The sequence below is a fragment of the Colias philodice genome, chromosome 16 (genome assembly GCF_061535455.1).
Source record: "Colias philodice isolate Cphi_HAF_F1 chromosome 16, ilColPhil1 Martin Lab GWU primary, whole genome shotgun sequence".
NCBI lineage: Eukaryota > Metazoa > Arthropoda > Insecta > Lepidoptera > Pieridae > Colias > Colias philodice.
In genome coordinates, this window is record NC_143101.1 from 105,316 (window position 1) to 128,967 (window position 23,652).

Here is a 23,652-nt window from a genome sequence, read left to right on the forward strand (position 1 = left end):
AAATATCTACTGTAATTGATTATATGATGATAGTGTTGTGTGTGCCTATAACACACATACTATTATTTAGTACATTCTAGCTTTCCGTATTCGGTTACGCCGCACACCGCCGCTCCGCGCCCTCCTCACCTAATCCCTTTTCTCCCTGTTGCACCTATCCACTCTTTTCTTTTTATTTATTCGATACATGAATTTGTCTTATACTGTATACAATTGAACAATCTTACATGATTTTGTTTAACAATAAGGAACTTTCATCCCCTTCGAGCAACTAAGTATCAAAAATATATGCACAACAACGCATCGTATTCGATTTATGCAGACCGACTTACTCGTTCACCTCTAAGTACTAACATGGTACTATAGCTTGACCGCAACCGCTGTACCGCGCCCTGTGTGCGGTGAGGCGGAGACCCTCGCCGCGCACATACCTAAGGCGGGGTATAGGTCGCATCATGTAAAAAGAACGCTGACGGTTAAGCTGCGCATTGGCGATTTATTGGTCTATTTGGTGTTATGAGGTGGTATAAGAATAACAAATATGTAGTTGCGAAGCCACGACTCGAGAGCCTACTTCAAAAATAAAATAAGCAGCAAATAACTTTCGTGCTAAACTCGATACATGCCAAAACACACCCCATCACTTTCATCCAGCTTTCTTTTTACATGATTCGCGTTATACAGCGGTTGCGGTCAAGCTATAACTACTTTGAATAATCCTTTCTCTTCTCTATACAACGATGATAAAAGCGAGAGGAATTAATTGATACCACCTATTTTGTGTATCACTATATTAAAGCTATACAACGAAAATCTGATCAATGTAGGTAAGTTGAATGGAAGCAATAGTTTAGTCACAGGAATATTTTGCAGTTTCTTCTTAGTTCAAACATGATGTATCTTCCCGGTCAGACTGTATTATAGTTCCCGCATATAACATTAGTTTACTCTTTGCATGTACCATAGGCATATTAGTAATTTAGGAGTCATTCATGCAATGTTGCCGTTTTGTTACGCAAGTCAGCAATATAAACAAAAATAATTTCTTCGAAACAAGATTTTTCGTATACTTCTCGTACACTGTTTTAAGCTATTGCATAGCTTCTATCGCGGGCCTTGAGCGCGGGGACCGAATCCAGAAATTGCGTAACGAAAAACCTCACGCTCCTCACTCCGACGCGCGCGGAGGTGTGGCTGTGGTTGTGGCAATAGCTTTACCGCGGCAGTCCCCGAGTGCCACACGTCTTTTTTTTTTAATAGTTTGGGATTAACAGCGGGCACTTATAGTTTATGTAGTTTCAACATTGTAAGGCAGAACAACGTTTGCCAGGACAGCTATAATCTATTAATATCTGTGATTAATATTACCTATAATGCTGAAGAGTTTGTTTTGTTTGAACGCGCTAATCTCAGGAACTACTGGTCCAATTTGAAAAATTCTTACTGTGTTAGATAGCCCATTTATCGAGGAAAAGTATAAGGCTATACATATTATAATATCATCACGCTTAGAACAACAGTAGTGGAGCACTGCGGGTAAAACCACAGGGCACAGCTAGTAAATATATGAGGTATTTTTAATAATGTATTAATTATGGCATTGTTTTTTTATTTTAGTTTCTAATTTCAAAATAATGCCTGTATCATGTTCTCCGACGTGAGTCGGTATTATTGTGTAGGTAGGTATTAACCATAAAATGTACACTATATAAGAATGTAGGTTATTCACTTGCTACTCAAGTAAGTCTATTGTATTATCTTGTCTTATATATAACTTTGATATTAAGAAAAAATTTTTACAGGTTAAAATAAAATAAAAAAAGGGGAATCTCTATTCTCTATGGCGATAGTTTTATTAAATTGTGTAACTACATCACTTAGATCATATATAGCTTACGAATCAAAATTCGGACACAAAGTTATTTATTGTTTTTGTAATTTTAAAAGTTAATTGTGTGTAATGGCGCCGTTTCATTAGTCGATAGGGCCCGCATACGGGGTGCGAGAGATTTCTGGAACGCGTGCCACAGGGCCAGCATTCGGGGAACCGTTTTCATTAGTCGATAGGGCCCGCATGCGGGGTGTAGGGAGAACCTCCATTTTCCAAGCTGTATATTGACCGATGAATTTCATTGGTCGATATCACGGTCGGTATTAAGCATGCGGGGAACTTGTTTTCATTGGTTGTTATCTCGCCTGCGGGGACTCCCCGTATGCTGTATACCGAACGAGTTAACGACTAATGAAACTGCGCCATAAGGTATGGAAATAAAACCAGTGTTTATAAGGTCCATCGATTTATTACATTTACGAAAACATTTACATAATTCATCAAAAAGCGCATAATTTGGACAAAATCGACGACCCCCTCCCCCCTCACTCCCGTCCCCCCCTCCCACGCACGAGCACACAGGAACATATAAAACCCAACTTCAGCCCACTTCACTTAACTACTATGACATTCTGGGGAGCATTCACTAAATCAATATAAGAAAGCGACAAATTATACTGATTTGTGCACTGAAAACTGCTTATTACAATTGATATCAAATCGTCGAAAAAAATTAGAAATATTAATATTGGTCCTGTGTTGTTACGATACATTCACACAGTCATCGCATGAGCCGGTTTCTAAAAATATCTTAATTTAGAAAAATAGAAACGAAGCGTACTTAAAACTTAATATTAAAAATAAATAATAATTACAAAAATGTGCGGAAGACAATTTTATACAAAAGTAATGTTGACTGATTGCAGGACACTCGACCCTCTGGTAACAGCTACGTATACACCACGACACGACTCACACTTACCTCAATTATTATGAGGAATTAGCTTAGAACGAATTGTACACCGAAAATACAAGCAAGATATATTTCACTATACACAACATTTACACTACGCAATATGAGTTTGAGTTAATTTCAGAAAATTTGATACACAACCAATTTAATATTATGCGAGATTAGGCGCCGATTTTTAAGTTCCAAGTAAAAGTTATATGAAAAATATAAAGACATCTCAAGCGTTTAAAACAAAGGAAAGAGACAGAATAATAATTATTTACTAGATAAAGTTATGAGTATTCAAAAATCGGCCCTAAATAGGTGATCATAATACATATATTTCTCTGTAATGTTTCATATAAGTGGTATTAGAGACTCTTAATGAATTCTACTTTAATTTTTTTTGTTTTAAATACACATTAATTCCTCTTCGATTACATTGGTATTATAAAATTTCATTTAACTTCAAGTGCAAATTTGGTTGGTGTTTAAAAATAATTTAATTAATTTAGTTTGTAATGCAAAACTCGTCACAACAAACAGCATAGTATAAGTTTTTTTTTAAGTACAATTCCACGTGACATTAATAATTCCGGTCTAATATACATATGTCTATGAGAATATGGAAGTTAAATCTATTACTGGGTGTAAATAATAACCACGAGGTAAAGTGTAAAAATACTAAAAAGGTCAACGGGACAGTGGGCACTACGGAAAGCTCGCATTTGACACAACACGTCTAACAATATATTTATAATCGACACATCGAATTCACCAACAGTTAAATAGTTTAAGAACGAAGATTTTATGAAAATATTTCCTAAACAACAATGTGTGATCTACAACATTTAAAAAATATCGAAATTTAGTTAATTTTCGATTATAAAACTTCTAGTGACGTGGCACCGGGCACACACGCACACACACGCACGCACACACGTACAAAACACCGAGTTAATACTTAGACACACATAACTTATATCTACAGTACACCTAGGAGCGGTGTTGGGGGAAATATTATAAATATAGAATTAAAACATTTCGCCTCATCGCCGCCATACAACTAACGTCAAGGTCTAAATGCACAATCCAAACGTGAGCTCACGTGGAATTTGTGATCGCCTTCTTTAAGAATTCAATATTTAAGATTGATATTTTTCTTAGAATGTTTTAATAAGTACTTTTTTTTTATAAATTGAAACAGGGCAATATATTTGGCTCATACTGGATTCGTATTTTTTTACAATTTTGTTACTTCTATAAAAAAAGATACGGTTTGGCTTTGCAGTTACCGTTGCACTGTCTAGCAAGCTCCATATTCTATGAGGTAGGTCAATTTTGCTAAATGCTACGAGCGGTTCGCAAGGGGTCAGCAACTTAGTGGAATTTCATGATAAAAAATACTTTGGCATGCTAACAATAGCAGACAAATGAAATGGAGTATTTGATTTAACTAATAAATCTCATCGAGGCTACTCAAAAGCGCGTATAACCTAGTCGAAGGCAATCAGAGTCGTGAGTTGTGCGTCTCAGAAGTCGACACAGACCAGATCAATGTAAATTCATATAAAACGTATCCACTAACGCTTACACTTGATATGCTAGTTCCGATAAAACCAAACATTACTTTGGAAACCGTCACGATACATAAATATATCTCTTCGAGTAGAGGAACTTGCGACCGCCCTGCGCCGCAGGGACGCGTCAAATCCGTCGGCAGGGGATATTACATTGGTAAAAGTTACATATAAAATTATAAATATTTCACATCACACGAGTTCATCTGGCCATCCCCTTAGTTTTAAGGATGTTGTATCCTTAGCTTACAGTATTTGTATCTTCAGAACCGCGTCGGTTCTGACGCTGGTTATCATCTAGCCTACAGTTGTATCGTCGGAACCGCGGCTCCGATGTTCGTTTATTGGTATCGGCCTTTAGGGCTCCTTCTCGCTGTCGGTGTCCCTGCGCGGGGGCTGGGGGCGCTCCTTGCCGTTGGCCTGCGGTGCGTGCTGTGCGTGCTGTGCTGTGTGCGGTGCAGACTGGGCAGGAGTGAGCGTGTCGGTGCGGCGGTCGAGCAGCCCGTCGGCGCGCCGCCCGACCGCGCGCTGGATGAGCGCGTGCGCGCGGTCCCGCAGCCGCAGCAGCTCCTCCTGGATCCGCTCGGTGATCACACGACGCGTCTCCTCTTCGGACGCGTTGCTATCCTTCAGGCTGGAAATATGGTAAAATAAATAAGGAAATAAATAGAATCTTTATTTGAATTCATACATTAATTTATCACGTTGTGTAGGTTTGTTGTGTTATGTAGATTTCTAATCCTGACTGATGATTAGCTGCGTCAATGGATGATTGCGGACATTGATATTATATGTACTTTATATAATATAAATATCCGCAGACTTTAATACGACTAGGCTAGATACGATGCTCACGTCGTCGCAACTACAATTCTGCCCAAATTAATTGAGTTACTAAATGAAAAAAAGAAATATATTAAAACGAAATAAACTATCAATATTTAATAATAAAATAGCATGAAACGAAGTAATGTCGTGTGCAACGCACCGGTCGAGCAGCGGGCGCAGCGCGATGGGCTCGCCCACGGCCAGGTAGAGGCGGCGGCGCGCGCGCAGGCGGTAGGGCTCGGCGTTGGGCAGCACGCGGTCCATGCCCTCGTGCCACACGGGCAGCACGAGCGGCGGCAGTATACTGACCGGTCCAGCAGCGGGCGCAGCGCGATGGGCTCGCCCACGGCCAGGTAGAGGCGGCGGCGCGCGCGCAGGCGGTAGGGCTCGGCGTTGGGCAGCACGCGGTCCATGCCCTCGTGCCACACGGGCAGCACGAGCGGCGGCAGTATACTGACCGGTCCAGCAGCGGGCGCAGCGCGATGGGCTCGCCCACGGCCAGGTAGAGGCGGCGGCGCGCGCGCAGGCGGTAGGGCTCGGCGTTGGGCAGCACGCGGTCCATGCCCTCGTGCCACACGGGCAGCACGAGCGGCGGCAGTATACTGACCGGTCCAGCAGCGGGCGCAGCGCGATGGGCTCGCCCACGGCCAGGTAGAGGCGGCGGCGCGCGCGCAGGCGGTAGGGCTCGGCGTTGGGCAGCACGCGGTCCATGCCCTCGTGCCACACGGGCAGCACGAGCGGCGGCCGGCCGCGCGCCGCGCTGTCGGCCACGAGCCGCCCCACGCCCCACTTGAAGCGGATGTGCTCCTTGTCCACGTTCACGCGGCCCTCGGGAAAGATGTGCACCCACTCGCCGCAGCACAGCCGCTCCACGCAGAAGTCCATCGCCGGCTGTGAGCGATACCGCGATACGTTACACTAACGCTAAGGCGCTTTATACACGGTCCATTTGGCTGTACGTCCCGCTAAGGTCGTACGTCCGCGTTATCCACTGTCCATCTGCACGACATTCGCGGTGGCGGGGGTGCTCGCTGGACGAAAAATTGGTCGTGCAAATCCAGCAACATAATAATAATAATTATTGACGTAGGTCAAAACTATTCACTGTCGTTTTGCGTCGTGCATCGTGTATGACCTTAGCGGGACGTACAGCCAAATGGACCGTGTATAACAGTATAAGGCGCTTAACTGATCCTCGCGAAATCTTCGGCTGTCAAAATGCTAATATTCTTCTCAAAATTATATAATCTGAATAAAACTTGTATTACGATTTTGAAATTTGCATACTTTCAGGGATATAACGTTGCATATTCTATGTATGGGTGCAGAGAGATATCTATGCAAATGCATCGATAAGCATACATAAATGTTGCATTTAAATTGTAGTCTATTTGTTAGACAATATAACTAGCTCACAACGGTCATTATACTCCAACCTGATTTATTTTTTTAATAATTATGCGTCAACAACAACCAGTACAAATTTACATAATTTCATCTCTAGGTAAAGCAAAGGAAAGTATATTTTCTAGTATTTTTTTTAGTTAAATTTTCACTGTGATAGCTGAATTTTGTCTGGTATTCATCACAGTACATAACTCACATAACATCAAATCAAATTATACACCAATAAAAAGGTCAAAATATATTTAATTAGGGCGAGAAATCTCCATATACTGATGAAGTGCAGTGGATAACGAGGCGAGTGCACAATGCAACAATAAAACCGGTGAGGCATCCGCAGACGACTTAATGTCTGCATCCGATTGTTGTGGGAACATCGATCAATGATCATTAACTGTATATATATGTTTATTGCAGTGACAACATGGTAGTGTGGGAAATAAAGGGAAATACAAGTTTTTTCGGATTTTTTGCAAATATAAATCGATATGTCGTTGACACGATGTTTTACATGTTATCAGATGTTAAATGTTTAAAAATAACTTTTTTTATACGATCTTTATTTATGACCATATTTCAATTTTATTTAAGTGTTTACCCAGATACAATCACTTCCTGTTCTGATGAAAGAATTATCTTTATCATACCACCATCATGTATTTGTATAATAGACGTGACCTTATAGTCATAATTATGTATTATTTTAAAAAATATGAATCTAATATAATCTATAGAAATCCGTACCATTTTCTTTCATTAGACTTTAAAATATACGATACTGCACACAATACATTATACAACACATAAAAATCTGTGTATAATGTTGTCGGTTGCATCTGGATCTAGATAAATTAAGTTATACAATTCAACTGTCTTACTGTTTGTTATCCCTTATCGGTATCCAAATTAAATTTGTAGCATGCTCTGCTACATCTAGAAGGTTATATATTACTAAATGTTAGCGCATAAATCAAGCAATTTTAACCAGTTTAGTGGACAAAAAAAAATAAACAATAACAAGCCTACCTGATGCACTCCCGCGCCGCGCACCACGGGCACGCACTTGCCGAGCGCGAAGAACGCCGCGTGCAGCGCGTTCGTGAAGCAGATGTCATGCGCCGCCAGCGACCAGCGCATGCGCCGTTTGCTTAGCAGCGTGCGCGTGTCTAGCACACCTGCAATTGTATTGTATGTGTGTTATTATGGTCCTTGTGTGTTATTAGTTATGTGATACGGGCGAATATGCTATGACAGTCCATCAAAAGATATGCTAGCATAATATGTAGGCTTAGTATTCTTATAGCGCTTAACTAACTGTGGGGTTAGTTCCTAAATAATTACATGACAATATGTAATGTATTTTGTTATTTTTCGATAAAGTATCAGAATAGGCGGGTCCACACAGAGCGAGCAGCTGCGCGAAGCGTTTTATCCGCGCATCGATAGGCCAAATAGGCGGTTGTTCAAACTCAAACTCAAACATTTATTCATTCAATTAGACTTCTTATAGAAGCACTTTTGAAACGTCATTACATATTTTAAAATTTACCACCGATTCGGAAAGCAGTATCTACGGAGAAGAACCGGCAAGAAACTCCATAGTTGCTCTTTTAAATCATGTCAGTTTTACAATTTTACAAAATACGTATGTAACATCATAATATGTATATTATAATAACATGCCAAAGAACTGTCCTGTGGTTTTTTCGCGACAACCCTCCATGGGTTTTTATCGTCCATATATTCCTGAATACTGTAGTACGCTCTCTGAATTAGTACATTTTTTATATAAGATTTAAATTTAGAACTACTAAACTCTTTAATATTATGAGGAATTCTATTGTAAAAGCGTATACCTTGACCCATAAATGAATTTTTAACTTTAGCTAATCGGAAAAATGGCATTTCAATTCTATTTCTGTTCCTTGTGCCATAACAGTGTCTATCTCCTACTCTTGTGTGTAAGTCGGCGTTTTTGTGTACATGCAAAATATTATTAAATATATACTGTGATGGTACAGTAAGGATACCAGTATTCTTAAAGAGATCTCTTAGTGAGTCCCGAGCACGTAAATTATATATAGAGCGAATGGCTCTTTTCTGTAAGATAAATATAGTTTCTATATCTGCTGCCCTGCCCCATAGTAGAATTCCATAGGACATAATACTATGAAAGTAGCTGAAATAAACCAATCTAGCTGTATCTTCATCGGTGAGATGCCTTACCTTTCGGACTGCATATGCTGCTGAACTGAGCTTACCTGCAACGGTGTTGACATGGGCTCCCCACTGTAGTTTCTCGTCCAATGTTAACCCAAGAAATACAGTCGATTCTGTAGGGTGTAATACCTCCCCGTTCAAGGTAATATTTCTGCTTAACTTTTTAACGTTTGGTAGTAAAAATTCAACACAAGTTGGTTTTTTGGCATTTAATAATAAATTATTAGCAGTAAACCAGTCGGATATGTGTAAAAGAGCACTGTTCACTTCGTCAACATTTGGGTCATGCCTATCCACATTAAAAATTAATGAGGTATCATCTGCAAACAGAACTATTTCACACCTATCCTGTAAATAATAATTAATAAGGTAGGTCATTGATATATACCAAGAACAAGAAGGGTCCTAAAATAGATCCCTGTGGAACACCAATGTTAATTGACGCACCGCCAGAACGTTCTCCATTAACAACTACAGTTTGTATCCTATCATGCAGGTATGAGGCTATGAGGTTCTGAGCTTGTCCTTTAATCCCATAGTGACTAAGTTTACGCAATAAAGTACAATGTTCAACGCAGTCAAATGCCTTGGAGAGGTCACAAAATATCCCCAAAGCATTTTTTGAGTTTTCCCATGCCTTATATATATCGGCGAAAGGTGTAGAATGTGGGCGTTGCGTTGGGTAATCGAGCAAAGAAACACCTCTAACTCAAACATTTCTTTATTTACCACCGATTCGGAAAGCAGTATCTACAGAGAAGAACCGGCAAGAAACTCCATAGTTGCTCTTTTAAATCATGTCAGTTTTACAATACAGTCGTTTCTTAATACAATCACTTAGTATTACAATTATGACCACTAATAAAATAAATATCACAAATAAGCTATAGTAAGCTCGTAATAGATGTGCACTCGGCAACGGTCGGCGAACGAATGACCAGAGTCGTGCGCGCGCGCTGCTTTATATCGGTTCGTCGTTCGTTATTTTTTAAAGCTTCGACGGTGGCGCCGTCACGGCCATTCTGACATACGCTCGTCCTCGAGCGACTTCTGAGCACCTGGGAACAAGACAATTAAAACAATGTGCTGGTCCGGCAAGCCCTTCAGCAACCGTGCTAGTCCGGAAATCTCTCCAGATTTCCCTCTAGCGTGCCAGTCCGGAAATCTCTCCAGATTTCCCTCTAGCGTGCCAGTCCGGAAATCTCTTTAGCTTACTGCGCTAGACCAGATTTCCCTATAGCGTGCTAGACCGGATCTGCAATCCCTATAGCCGAGTTATTGGACCGGACTCCCTTCAATAACTCGCTCTCTCTTTTTTTTTGCGCCATTCTTTTTGCTCTCCTTTTTTTTTGCATCATTCTTTTTGCATCATTTTTTTTTGCATAATTTTTTTTGCATCATTATTTTTGCATCATTCTTTTTGCATCATAATTTTTTTTGCATAAATTTTTTTTGCATAATTTTTTTTTTAAGGATTATTTTTTTTCCTTCTTTTCTTTTTTTTACACAACAATATTAAATCACGACTCTCTCCACTCTCTCCACTCCTCGGCCATACTGACAATCGTACGTCCTCGTACGTCCCTTCTTGTTTTACAGCACTACGGTATTTCATCCCGGGATTAGACAACTATACCGCTCGGCCATACTGACCTTACAGAAAACCAACAACATCCACATAACATAGACACGACGCTCGCTCACCACAAATGAAGGCTCAACTACCGTGGACTGCAAACCAGATAGCACGCACAATTCCTGCAATGAAATCATTACCGTTACAATAATCCACGTTACAAACTTTTACTTTACACAAGTTATCTCCGATACAGTCATACTTGCGTCCTCGTACGCCATAATATCTCACACTACATTACTACGATAATTCATTTTCATTTTTTTTTGTCTAAATAACATCCATCCTGCCTCAGCCTACACTAACCTTACAGGGTTTCCACACTGCCCCGATCCTACTGACCGGTCAGAACACACATATACTATCCTGGACCTCATGCCAGATAGCATATCACTTTCTTCTAATAAACGACATTACCGTAGTAATATTGGAATATTACGTAAATGTGTGTTGTGTGGACACAACACACATTTACTTCGTACAGCGTACGAGTAAACAGATGTCAGTATGCTACTGGTCAACTATGAAAACTGAAAACAGAGTGTTGCCGCAGCAAATCAGTAAAACGGTACGCGACCGTATCCTCAACGTTTGTGCTGCGTCATCCTGGCATCGCGTCATCGAGCCGTACCATTGGCCGCTGATGATGCTACGTTGCTCCATATGCTACGCAACCGCTGCGCCGTACTGTTAACTGCCTCGCTTCTAAACGCTGTGTCGTAAAACGCTCTCTGTAATTTAGCTAATTAAAATCAATCTGACATTACCTGTCGTTAATTATGATCATTGACTATAGCGCAAAAATTACAATATCTAAAAAGTTTAAAACGAATAATTCGTAACTTAACCGCAAAAAAACACAAAATTTCGACTAACTCAAAAAGTGGCAAAAGCTTGTTCTCAAATGTGGTTAAAATTCCTTAACGGTATGTTAACTTTTGAAAACTCAACTTAAAACAATTGATAAGTGTAGGCTTAAACTCATCTGTGAATCTCATATCGAACAGTAAAAGGGCTGAGCTAAATTTTAGTTTCAACGTAAATAAGAATGTACTGCTCAACAACTACTGTACAACTACCTAATTGATGTATTCAGTTGATGTCAAACTGCAGCTAGTCACAAAAACTATTATCAAGGAATTACATTAAATGCACACAATGTAAATCGATTATACTATCGAATACTCCACGTTTAGGATTTGCGTTCTTATATTTTGAAGCTACAAAATAACCTTCAGAAAACCTGGATGGATTTTTTTCTTTTCGCTATTCAATTAAACAGACATTATATTCTGACGACAGTATGTAAACTGTAAATGCGCTATTAACCTTGAGATTATTTTCGGTTATTATCTTTTTTTTAAACTATCGTAATATTTAACGGACCCTTACGTTGATGGGATAGTTAAGAGTTTTTTTTTCTCTTTTTTTTATTTTAAAGCAATCAAATTACATACTAAAACCAAATCTAGACCCGTACTCCAATCATAAAATCTTACGCCAGATGTTTATTTGAACACACGCTAATTATCTGTGACATTGTATTATGAACTGCCTAAATAGGGACTTAATAAATTATCTAAGTAAAAATTCAAAACTAAATGCCTCGATTTACCGTTCAAACTAAATCTGCCACATTTCATAAAACTGCATATTGTAAAAACTGTATACTGTGAATTGTTCACGACTTAATATTTTTTTTTTATAAAGAAATGACCTCAATAATATCACCCTAAATAAAACCTACGAAAAGTTTATTAAACCTCTAAGCACTAGTTAACGCATTGCTTTTCGTTTTTTAATCGAATGGCAATAAGGCTGTCTTTGTGTAGCAATTAATTGCTATTTGTCAAGGGTATAGTCTAAATAAAAACTAACGCAGGTAGTTCAAGAAATGAATGCGGGTAGTCAAGAAACTAACGCGGGTAGCTAAGAAACTAATTTAAAAGTAATTCGCATACTGTTTTTTGTTCCGATACACGGACAAGTGAATGTTTATTGTTTACGTTCGATTGAAGTATCTGGATGCGGTGTACAAATTATTGCGCTTTCTTTCTTTAGTGTTAGCTCACAAACTAACCAACATTAAAGCAAGTCGTTACTTAATTCATCTTGAAGTCAGTGCTTACGCCGCGAAGTGTTTTTTTTTTAAATAACGTGAATTACCTACTCATGTAAACGTGTCCCTGAATAAGTGAAATACAAGTCACACGACCTAGGTACTGATAATAATTTATCACTGCGTAACTAAGATGGGCTAAATGTAATGGAATAAGATTTAACTAACTACAAAACCGTAAAGCAATATCGCACGACCTAATAATAACATCACTGCGTGAATAAGTCGAGTTAAATGCAAAAAGATTTAACTATACACTGGTCTTGTAGGTTACAACTTTTAACAAAATCTGTACGGCCTGTAAATCAGCGCTGTTTTTATGCAGCATTTAGCTGAGGCTGTGACGATTTTCCTCAATTAATTTTAAGATAAATTTTGTTTTTGGCAATAAATTTCTTTTTCTTTTAAATAAGTTACTACATTTTAAAAACCTTACTTTCTTTATCTAATTGCACACTCAAAGTGAAATGTTATCTACTGACCGATTTCTTACAAGAGAACATCAGAAACATAGTAATAAAAATAGTACGACTGACCAGATTCACCAGCACTTAGCCTCATACATGTGCCGAGTGGCAGCTGCCAACGCGTCGTTTCGTTACACAATAACCCTCCTCTGCCATGAACCACACGGCTTGTAGGCGCACCGCCCGCGCCACTGCTACTGCGATAACGCTGCGATGCCAGACTTGTGAAGTCATGATGAAGCGCTGCTCTCGATCATACGGGGTCCGACGCGGTGGTGCGAGCGGCAGTGGCATCCGCGCAGCGCGAGGCGAAGTTGCCACCCTGCCCGCACATAACGAGCTCTCCCTTTGTCACCGGCTGCTCAGTGACACGTATGCTCGTAGATCTGTAGGATGCCTCTTCCCGTTGAAACTGGATCGAAGTGCCACGTGGTTGCGGCATTTTGTCTTTTAATCAGCGCACGTATTAATTATATCCAGGTTATCGCCACATGCTTTCTCATTTGCTCGATTTGATCCCAATTCTGATATCGGCGAAAGGTGTAGAATGTGGGCGTTGCGTTGGGTAATCGAGCAAAGAAACACCTCTAACTCAAACATTTCTTTATTTACCACCGATTCGGAAAGCAGTATCTACAGAGAAGAACCGGCAAGAAACTCCATAGTTGCTCTTTTAAATCATGTCAGTTTTACAATACAGTCGTTTCTTAATACAATCACTTAGTATTACAATTATGACCACTAATAAAATAAATATCACAAATAAGCTATAGTAAGCTCGTAATAGATGTGCACTCGGCAACGGTCGGCGAACGAATGACCAGAGCAGCAAGGGTCTTCACACACGCGGCCTCCGTTAGGAGGCTGCGTGGGGGATGCTGTTCAGGACGATTCGTCCTCTGCAGCAGGTGTATAGCGCCGCCCGCTAATACGGGCGGGTTAATGGGAGGACGAATCGCCCTGTTTGGGAACAAAATTATTTGTCGATTGGGGCACAGTATAGGAGACTGTGCCCGACTGTTTGAACCTTTTGGATGTTTCCAATGACTCAACCGACCTTGTTCTTTTTCGAGCCCGGCCAGAACTTTTTAGGCCGGGGACGGACGGGGACGGGAGCGACATAAAACCAATGGGTGTGGTGGGAGGCGCCAATTGCGCGTGGGGATAGGCGTAGGAGTGGCTGGGTACGTTGTGTACCGACTGTGAAGGAGTTATGCAGGGTGAGGCGACAGACGGCGCGATAAAGAGCGCCGTCGCAGGCGGGGCTTGCGGGGGTGGGGGCGTTATTTGGGATTGCGCTATTTGCGCGTGGGAGTGGATTTGGTAGGAGGGAATAGTGAGGGGCGCACAAAGTGCGTGGGCGGTAGGTGGCGCTGGAAGCGCGGTATGGGGCGCCGGCATTGTTTGCAATGCCGGTGGTGAGGACGGCGTGTTCGCCTTAGGAGAGGGGGGTGGTAGTAGATCGCGCGGATTCGGACGACGCGACCCGGGAATGGCGCGGTGCGGAGCAATCTCTCGGAGATGGGAATGAGAGGAGGCATCCGCCCGCGAGAACATGTTTTGGGAGAGACGAAGGATAAACTCATCCAGCGTTTCTACACCGAGATCGCTACGTATTAGCTCGTTTCTCACATACCTCGGCGCACCGACGATAGCGCGTAATGCGAGTGACTGCCGCGCACGCATTTTGCGGCGCAGGCTTTCACACACATACACATACCAGGCGGGCGCGGCGTACGTGAGGAGCGGCCGTAGGTAGGTTTTATAAACGCTTACCTTTATACGCAGCGGGAGTTCAGAGTATAACACCGGACGAAGTATGGCGTGGGCGGCTTTGCACTTGTTAATTACCTGCTTCACGTGGCTGTTAAAGCGAAGCCGGCAATCAATAGTTACACCTAGGTAAAGGACGGTATCGGACCATGGGATCTGCTCACCAGCCAGAGTGAGTTGGTGGGAGGGAGTCAAACCACCGAACCGAATCACCTGTGTCTTTCGCGCGTTAACAGATATCCGCCAACGATCGAAATACGCAGGCAACTCATCAAGCCAGCGTTGCGCCTTAACCATCGCATGCGTTGTATTCAACGATGCGGCGATTAAAGCTACATCGTCGGCGTATAGCGCGAGGATTTGATTAGAATTTGGCGCGGGGGATGGGAAGTCATCTGTGTAGGCGGAGTATAGCGCGGGCGATAAACAGCTGCCCTGCGGGACACCCGCCTGCACAGAGTGGTTTCGGGAAATGGCGGGGGACACGGAAACGTGAAAGGAGCGGTCCGTGAGGAAGGAGTGCAATATCCTCACGAGCCGCGCGGGGCATTGGGTAGTGGTAAGGATCTTATATATAAGACCCTCGTGCCAGACGCGGTCGAAAGCCTTTTCGATATCTAGGAATATTGCGACCGCTCTCTCATTCCTGTTCAAGGCGGAGCTAACATGGTGCAATACTCTAGATACCTGAAGGGTGGTACTGTGTGCCGAGCGAAAGCCGAATTGCTCAGCGCGCGGCGACACGTACGGACGCAGCATAGGCAGCAGTAGTGACTCGAACACTTTGGAGACTGTGCTCAACAAGGTGATGGGTCGATAACTGCCCGCTAAGGAGGCATTCTTGCCGGGTTTGGGGATCATTATTACGCGACCGGTTTTCCACACTGAAGGGAAATGACCGGCGCGCAATATACCGTTAAACAGCCGCGACAAAGCCGCGACTGTTTTACGGGGGAGGTGGCGAAGGGATTCGTTCGTCACGCCGTCCTCACCGGGCGCTTTGCGCAACTTTGTACGCGAAATCGCACGGCGGACGGCGGACGGGGAGGTGAAGAATACTTCCTCAGCGGGCGGTATCGGTGATGCTAGAAAACCTGATAGGTGTTCGTTCACCACTGCTGCGTGGGCGGCGCTCGACGGCGTCAGGGGGTTCGGCTGAAAAACTTGTGCCAGATGTTCGGCGAACAAGTCAGCGCGACCCTGAGGGGCGTATATATAATTACCCGCGGAATCGGTGAGTGGGCGCGCGGGGGCGGCTGAGGATTTAAGCCTGCGACAGAGGTTGTGGAGCGAGGGCCAGTCCTCGGCGGCCGAGTCGATCGCACGGTGCCAGCCCTCGATCCTGTTCGCCTCAAGCGCATCGCTAACTTGCTCTCGCAAACGAGCAAGTTGCCGCTTGAGGGTGGGACAGCGCGAATGCTGCCACTGCCGTCGCAGAGCTCGCTTCCTCTGGATAAGGGCTTTAATGTGAGAAGGAATAGGGGGGAGTATGGACGTGGACGGTTTGAGTGTCGTGGCCTGGGAAAGAGCGGACTTAAGTGCTTCATGCAAGTCATTTGCGAATATCTCCACGTCCTCGGCGCTTGAAACCGCGCGTGAGGGCGTGGAGCGCTCAAGCGTATTCGCAAATAACTCCCAATTGACACAGCGGCGGGAGTAGGATGGGGCAAGCGCGGAACTGTTTGCGGTGATCTCGACCAATACCGGCAGGTGGTCTGAGCCGAGATCGTCCACAATAACAGTTTGCGTCATCGACTGGCGGATCACATTGTGAATCGTAAAGTCGATGACGTCCGCTTGGTGGGAGTCTGTACGAGGATAATGAGTAGGTTCGGAAGGGCCCTCTATAACAATGTCGTTATAATCGATAATGTTATAAAGGGCTTTGCCGTTGCAACAATCGAGGCGGGATAGCCAGTGCGAATGCTTACTGTTCCAGTCACCCGCGGCGATCGTCGGCACGCTCGAGGCGAAAAGACGTTTCACCTCGTTCGTGTCAACTCTCCCCCCGGGCGGCCTGTATACAGCATACATTCGCAGCCTGCCCACCGGAAACTCCGCCTCGATGCCGAGCGCGGAAAAGGATTGGGATGCGAAAGCGGGGAGTGGGGTGTGAGGGATGGACTTGCGGATAAGGATCGCAAGTCCGCGGTACTTACGCCCATACGGGGAGCATTCGTCCTGTCTGTACGAGACGTAGCCAGACGCGCTGAGTTTGTCAGGCGCGCCCAGGTGCGTCTCGTTTAGGAGGACGACGTCTACTCGTTGTTCCCGCATGAGGTGGCGCAGTAGTGTCGCTCTCTCCTTGCTGAGCCCGCTCGCGTTCCAGTAAATGAAGCGTGTACTCACTGTTGAACGAGACTCACTAGGCCCTGCATTAGGATGGGTATAGGGTCGCTGCCGTCTTCCAGGGCGACCAGCATGCTCTGCAGCACCTGGGTCGCCGCCCGTATCGTTGCTCGCCTGGCTGGGTCGAGCTGCGTCGGTTGGGAGCGAAGCTGGGTCGAGCTGGCTCGAGCTGGCTCGAGCTGTGCCCGTGCTGGGCCAGCTTGTTGTGGTCGGGCGGGCTGGCGCTGTTGCGCCTGCACCTGCGCCGGCGCCTGCGGAATGTGCGCGGGCGGGCCGGCGGGGAGCACGGAGGCGGTAGCGGTCCGAGGGGGCTGCGTGCGGGAACGTTTCTTACCGCTGCGCCCCTTTCGGTTTCTTCTCCTTGCGGAGGTGGTTGCGGGGGCGTTGTTCGCCGCCGCCATGAGTCCCGTGGTGAGGGCCTCTCCGCGAGGCACCGGCTCCACGGGCGCGGGTGGCGCCGCCGGCGCGCTGGGCCGCATGTTCGGTGCGGCGCGCGGCTGCTGCGGCTGCTGCTGGGTGGTTGTGGTGCGCGCTATCGGGCCCGCCTTCTTGTTGCGGGCCTCGCGCCGCAGCACCGGGCATGAGGCGTGGTTGGCGGGATGTGGTCCCGCGCAATTGGCACAGATCGGAGGGGCGTCCCTTGGCCGCGGGCAGTCCGCGGTCGCATGGCTCTCGCCGCAACGCACACAGGCAAGCGGCCTGTGGCAATTGTGCGACGAGTGCCGGAAGCCCTGGCACCTGTGGCACTGCGCGGGGCCCCGCTTGGAGCGCCACGCCTCAATGGTGACGCCGGGCATATATAGCAGCTCCTTCACTGCGTAGATGCCCGGCGTGAGGTTCTCGGTCTTTCTTAGTATGACCAAGAATATACATCCGGGGCGCCCCTTCCGGGCGCGGATGGGCCGCGCGAACTCAGGGTCGTACCCCCGGTCGCGCAGCGCGGCCATCAACTCCTCCGGCTCGGTGTTAACGGGAAGGCCACGGACGGCGACCTTTACACTGCGCTCCGCTTCAGGGGAGTAGGAGAACCACGAAATCTCCACTCCCTCCTCCTGAATGCGGCGCAAGTATCGGTCGACCGCCCGGTATTCAGCCTCGTCCTGAGGCGAGAAGCGCACGCCGGTCCCGTAGGCGCGCGCACTTACTTGTCGCCCCAGCGAGGTGGTAATGTTTCGCAGGTGAGTCGCCCAATTTGGGAGCGACTCAACCACGATCGGCGGGTAGCGCGGCGCCTTCGGCGCGCCGCTTGGTGGCGCTGCTGTACTAGCAGCGGTGGATGCGGGGGCGGCAGCGCTAGGTGGCGCTGCTGTCGCCCTCGGTGTGGGGGCGGTCGGCTGCGCAGGCGCACTAGCGCGCTGCAAGCCGGACGGGCCCGGTTGCGGCTCCTCGGCCGCCTCCACGTTGATACGACGGGGGCGGCGCGGATCGCGTGGGTGGAGTGGTGGCACGACGGCGCCTGCACTTACCGCCGCGTAGGTGGGCGGAACGGGTGTGGCTGCGGCCGTGTCTGTCTCCATGGTGTCTGCCATGGCGGTGGTGGTAGCGGGTGTAGCGGGGAGGAGGGCGGGAGTCTGGCAAGGCCGCTTGGCCTGCGCCGACTCGACCTGGTCCTCCTCCTCGTCACTGCTGAGGGGGCGACGGCGCCTCGCCCGTGGCTTGCCCGGAGGGATCGGGAGGACGGCAAGTTTTGCCAGTAAAACCTGTTCGTCTTCCGGCGAAGGCTCCTCCAGGCAGCCCGGCGGTATGCGCGCCAGGTCGCCTCGCCTCATCTCGATGTACGAGGCCAGCCAGCCGCGCAGCTTGCGCGACAGGAGGCCCGACGAAACGAACCGGTCTATCAGCACGGCATCCGACAAATATGCGGTCCGTGGTGATACCTCCTGGTCCGGGTCAGGCACGTCCTCTGCGGCGGCGGCCTCAGGTATTCCCCATCTTCGGGGCTGCGTCCAAAAGGGGCGGGAGGGGCGCCCGGGAGCCGAGCTCGACCGGGCTACTCCATCGCGGCCAGTGCGCGTAACGATGCGTGGGCGCGAACTACGCGCGGGGGTCACATTTGTGTGGCCCTGAGAAGGGCCTTTGGGTCCGGCGTGCTCCATCGGGAAGCACGTGGGCGTTTGCCTGCGCTGCTGAAAACGTGTTAAACACACATCACCGCCCTCTCCACTTAACGGCTTTCGCCGAGAAACGGCAGGCGGTGCTGCGGGTTATAACCGGGTATAACAGGCAAAGGCGAACTCCACGTGGGGCGACTAGCAGACCGAACTTTACACACAAAGTGGCGCAGACGCTCTGAATTGCGTAAGCAAGAGTGAGACAGCACGAGCGCAAAGCACGTGGTCGGGAGCAACAAGTGAACACGACCAGCGTCCTCGGCAAACGGACTGTCCAATGACCAGAGTCGTGCGCGCGCGCTGCTTTATATCGGTTCGTCGTTCGTTATTTTTTAAAGCTTCGACGGTGGCGCCGTCATATATATGTGTTAGTAGTGCAACTCCAGCATCTGTGGTTGAGCGCCCCTTTGTGAAACCAAACTGTTTGGTGTGCAGCAAATTATTAGATGCAAAGTGACTAGTCAATTGGTTTAATATTAACTTTTCGAATACCTTACTTAATGTTGGTAAAATCGAGATAGGTCTATAGTTGTTACAGTCTTCTTGATCGCCTTTCTTAAATAGAGGTATAACTTTACTAAGCTTTAATAAATTAGGAAATGTACCATAGTCACAACACTTATTAAATATAAAAGCTAAATTGTTCGCAATATTTTCTATTATATTATTAACTAAATTTACGGACATTCCCCAAAGATCACAAGTATTTTTTAAATTTAGTGTCTTAAAGGCTGTAACAATATCATTAGCAGTTACGTGTCGCAATTCAAATAATGTGCTGCAACCCGCAACATGGTCCCTCAAAAAGGTCTCTGCAAGTGCTGAAGACGAATTTAAATTATTAGTAATGCTAGCAGGGACACTACTAAAGAAATCTTCAAATGCAAGCGCAACATCAACATTTTTGTCAATAACCATGCCATTATTAACAAGTTTTATGGTATTACTTGATTTGCTTTTACCCATTTCACCATTAATAATAGACCAAACTGTTTTAACTTTATTATCCGAGTCGCGTATTTTATCTCTGATATACAAACGCTTCGCAGTAAAACAAACAATTTTAAAAGTTTTTGAGTAATTTCTAACATAACTAAGAAAAGATGGGTCTTTATTATATTGCTTCATACCATATAACTCATAAAGAACGATCCTACACCTATGTATGCTAGGTGTCGCCCATTTACTAAATGGTAAATCCTTGGTAATATTTAAAGATTTAACTTTAAATATTTTTTCAAATTCATTATGCACTAAATTAAAAAGATTTTTAAACATTTCACAAGGATTATTATGACAGGATTGATCATTCAGTACGGGCAGGTTTTTATTAATATTATCTCTAAATTTATTAATGCCTTTTTTAGTTATAGGCCTAACATTAATTCTTTTAAATTCAGGTAAACAATCCCATTCAAAAACTACTTTCTGGCCACAGTGATCCGAAGTGAGTGTATTGAGAATATTTTTCTCTAAACAGTTGCAGTCGCAGTATATATTATCAATACAGGTTGCAGAAGTAGGTGTGATTCGTGTGGGTTCATTAAAAAGTTTATACAGATTAAATGACTGAAACAAATTAACAATTCGTGTTGCAGTTTGTGTTTGTAAAAGTATATCAATATTAAAATCACCACATACTATAACTTTTTTTTTACTCCTACTTAAACGCTTTAATATTTCTTCCATGACTGTCTCAAACATATTATAGTCACTGGAAGGGGGTCTATAAACGCAAACAATAACATAACGCTCCAGCTCCACACAGGACAGTTCAATGGTCCGTTCAACAGAAAGACTAACAATGTCAGTTCGTTCTTTACATTTTACACTATCATGTACAAAAATAACAGAACCTCCGTGAATAGCCTGTGTCCTAAAGTATATACTTTTTAATTTGTAATTTTCAATATTTACTAACGACTGACATTGTTTAAGCCAATGTTCTGTTACACAAAATATTTTAATATTGTTATCATTCAGAAACAATTCTATTTCTAACAATTTGCTAGCCAAGCCTTGAATATTTTGATGCACAATGGAAAAAGACTGCTTAGCTGTTGTCTTATATACTAGTTTAAATCTAGCTTAGGGCTAGATTGTCTGTCAATACTTAACCTAGGTTGATGTATATAATTACTACTACATAAAATTATAGTAGATCGATGGTCTGATACCGAACATGTACCAGACTGATTAATATTATATGCTATTAACATAGCAAGTTCTCGCTTATATCTAGATGGCAGATACACTGTATTCTTTGTCAAAGTAAAAGATTTAATACATAAGTTAATGTCAAAGTAAATGAATGCATCACGATGATGATTTGTTATGTTATACAATTTTAAATTCATATTATGAATTAATCTATTGCACGCCTCATAAGCGAAGCGTTGAGGTGGGTACTACTGTCGCTTCGCGCAAAACATCTGATTTTTCAAACTTAAAATGTCTTTATGTATCATACATTGCACTTGTAAGATAATACATACACACACATATTAAGAAAAAACACTATTTTTAACGTTCATGATATTTTTGATGTCATTTTTGTTATTTAAACTAGTTAAAAAACAGTTTAAAAAAGTTCTGTCTTGGACGTCCGTGTGTCTGTATGTGCGGATCCTTTTTCTTGTTAACACGATAGCGACCGAAATACTTTACTAATCGAGTCTTTTTTTTTCTCTTACGCTTGAGTATGCTCAGGAATAGAACCCTTTCATTTTTCAGGGTCTGATTCGATGTGGTTTAATTGTTATTAAATAAACAAAAATAATAATTAAAAATATTTATTAAAAAAAAAATTATGAGGCGTGCACTTTTGGATTTTCCAAATTATTTTGTTCTTGTGTCAAACCAGGTAGGTACGGCAATGTACATAACATAAATTTACATTAGTCTTACTACTAATTTCCAACATTTTTTGAAATCCTACATCAATATCCTTATTTTTTATATTTAAACTATCTCCAAATAGTATAATTACAATATTATTCTTATTAAACCTGAAATGATCAAGTGATTTGATGATACATATAATTAAATGAACTGTTAGGAGTGCAAATATTAGTGACTTTAAGCCCTAAATTGTTGAGCATAGCGCCAAAACCTTGACCAATATTATCTGACAATATTATATATATATTATCTGTTTGCAATAAGGTATCAATTAAAACCATCCTAGATTGTTTGCATAAATGTTCTCCAACTATAGTAGCTCCTAAGAAGTTGATTATCATATTATAATGTAGTAGCAAACTGATGAAGTCTCACAAGTGCAGTGAAAGTCCCACCTTGCCCGAAGGTTGTGCTTATTGTTTCCTGCTACATTGATCCTATTCCGCATTTAATGCGTATATTATGCTAATGTTGTTGCGTACAGTTAGTACAATCGGAATACTAATACAAGTGTCAGGTGTTGAGGTTTATAGTTATGTATGTGTGTACTCAGATCAACACTAGGATGTTTTAAATGCCGTTATGTAAATAAAACATGATTAATTAATAAATAGAAGATAATTTAATTTTAATTAAGATTCTGCGAAAGTGTTTTAACTAATATTATTCATTTTATTTTATATGTATGTTATTTAAATATTGATTCAAAATTAAATAAAGTTGTGCATTGTTGCATACAATTATGTTAATGATTGAATTTGATTATTATCATCAGGTAATGCAGGTATGTAGTACCTACCTATGTTCCATGCTGTATATGTTAAAAAGTTGGTTTTAAATTTTTAAGTTTTTTGGCACGAGAATTAATCAGTGTCATAAATTTACTAAATCGACCAAAGGGTTTTTACTTTTAATAATATATTAATGCCAATTGACCAGAAATACAATCGCTTATCTAAGCTAAAGACCGTCGATCACACTGCGACTTGCGAGTCTCAATTTTTTTATACTACAATTGACTTTCCAAACTATCAATACCAATATACTGCGTACCGAAGGCGGGGCCGCTACGTAGCAGCAGCAGTTCAACTTTACATAATATAACGCAATAACGCCTGACCGACACTCCCTTTGCGGTTAGAGACAACCGCGGAATTTATAGACCCTCCACATATCTAAAGGTAGGTTATAGTAAGCTCCTACTTTGCTATGCTGCCCTGGTAGCTATTCAATATTTGGTAACATTTTAAATTAAATTATGGAGATATTAGAAGGATATTTAATTATATTTATATTAAGACAGTACCTATAAATTCTCATTTAAATATAACAAATGTATTTCTTCAGATTTTGTTGTCTATACGATAAGTAACAATCATTAAAAACTCAGTAGTCAGTAGACAATAACCATAAATTATACTGGTATGCTTTTCACGCGCAGAACTGCATGTTTAGTGACTTTTATCTTTATATAACGTACT

The 23,652-nt window shown here is 43.5% G+C and overlaps 1 protein-coding gene across 1 annotated transcript in view; it reads right to left on the reverse strand.

Moving 5' to 3' along the window:
• Positions 1–2,468: 2,468 nt before the first annotated feature.
• Taz (tafazzin, phospholipid-lysophospholipid transacylase) overlaps positions 2,469–23,652 on the reverse strand; it is a 36,620-nt gene continuing 15,436 nt past the window's right edge. The window contains exons 3-5 of the mRNA XM_089704712.1: positions 7,622–7,770; positions 5,352–6,082; positions 2,469–4,997 (exon numbers count right to left, since the gene is read on the reverse strand). Coding sequence (XP_089560838.1) covers positions 4,721–4,997; positions 5,352–6,082; positions 7,622–7,770 — 1,157 coding nt within the window. The 3' untranslated portion in view covers positions 2,469–4,720. The remainder of the gene's footprint in view (positions 4,998–5,351; positions 6,083–7,621; positions 7,771–23,652) is intronic.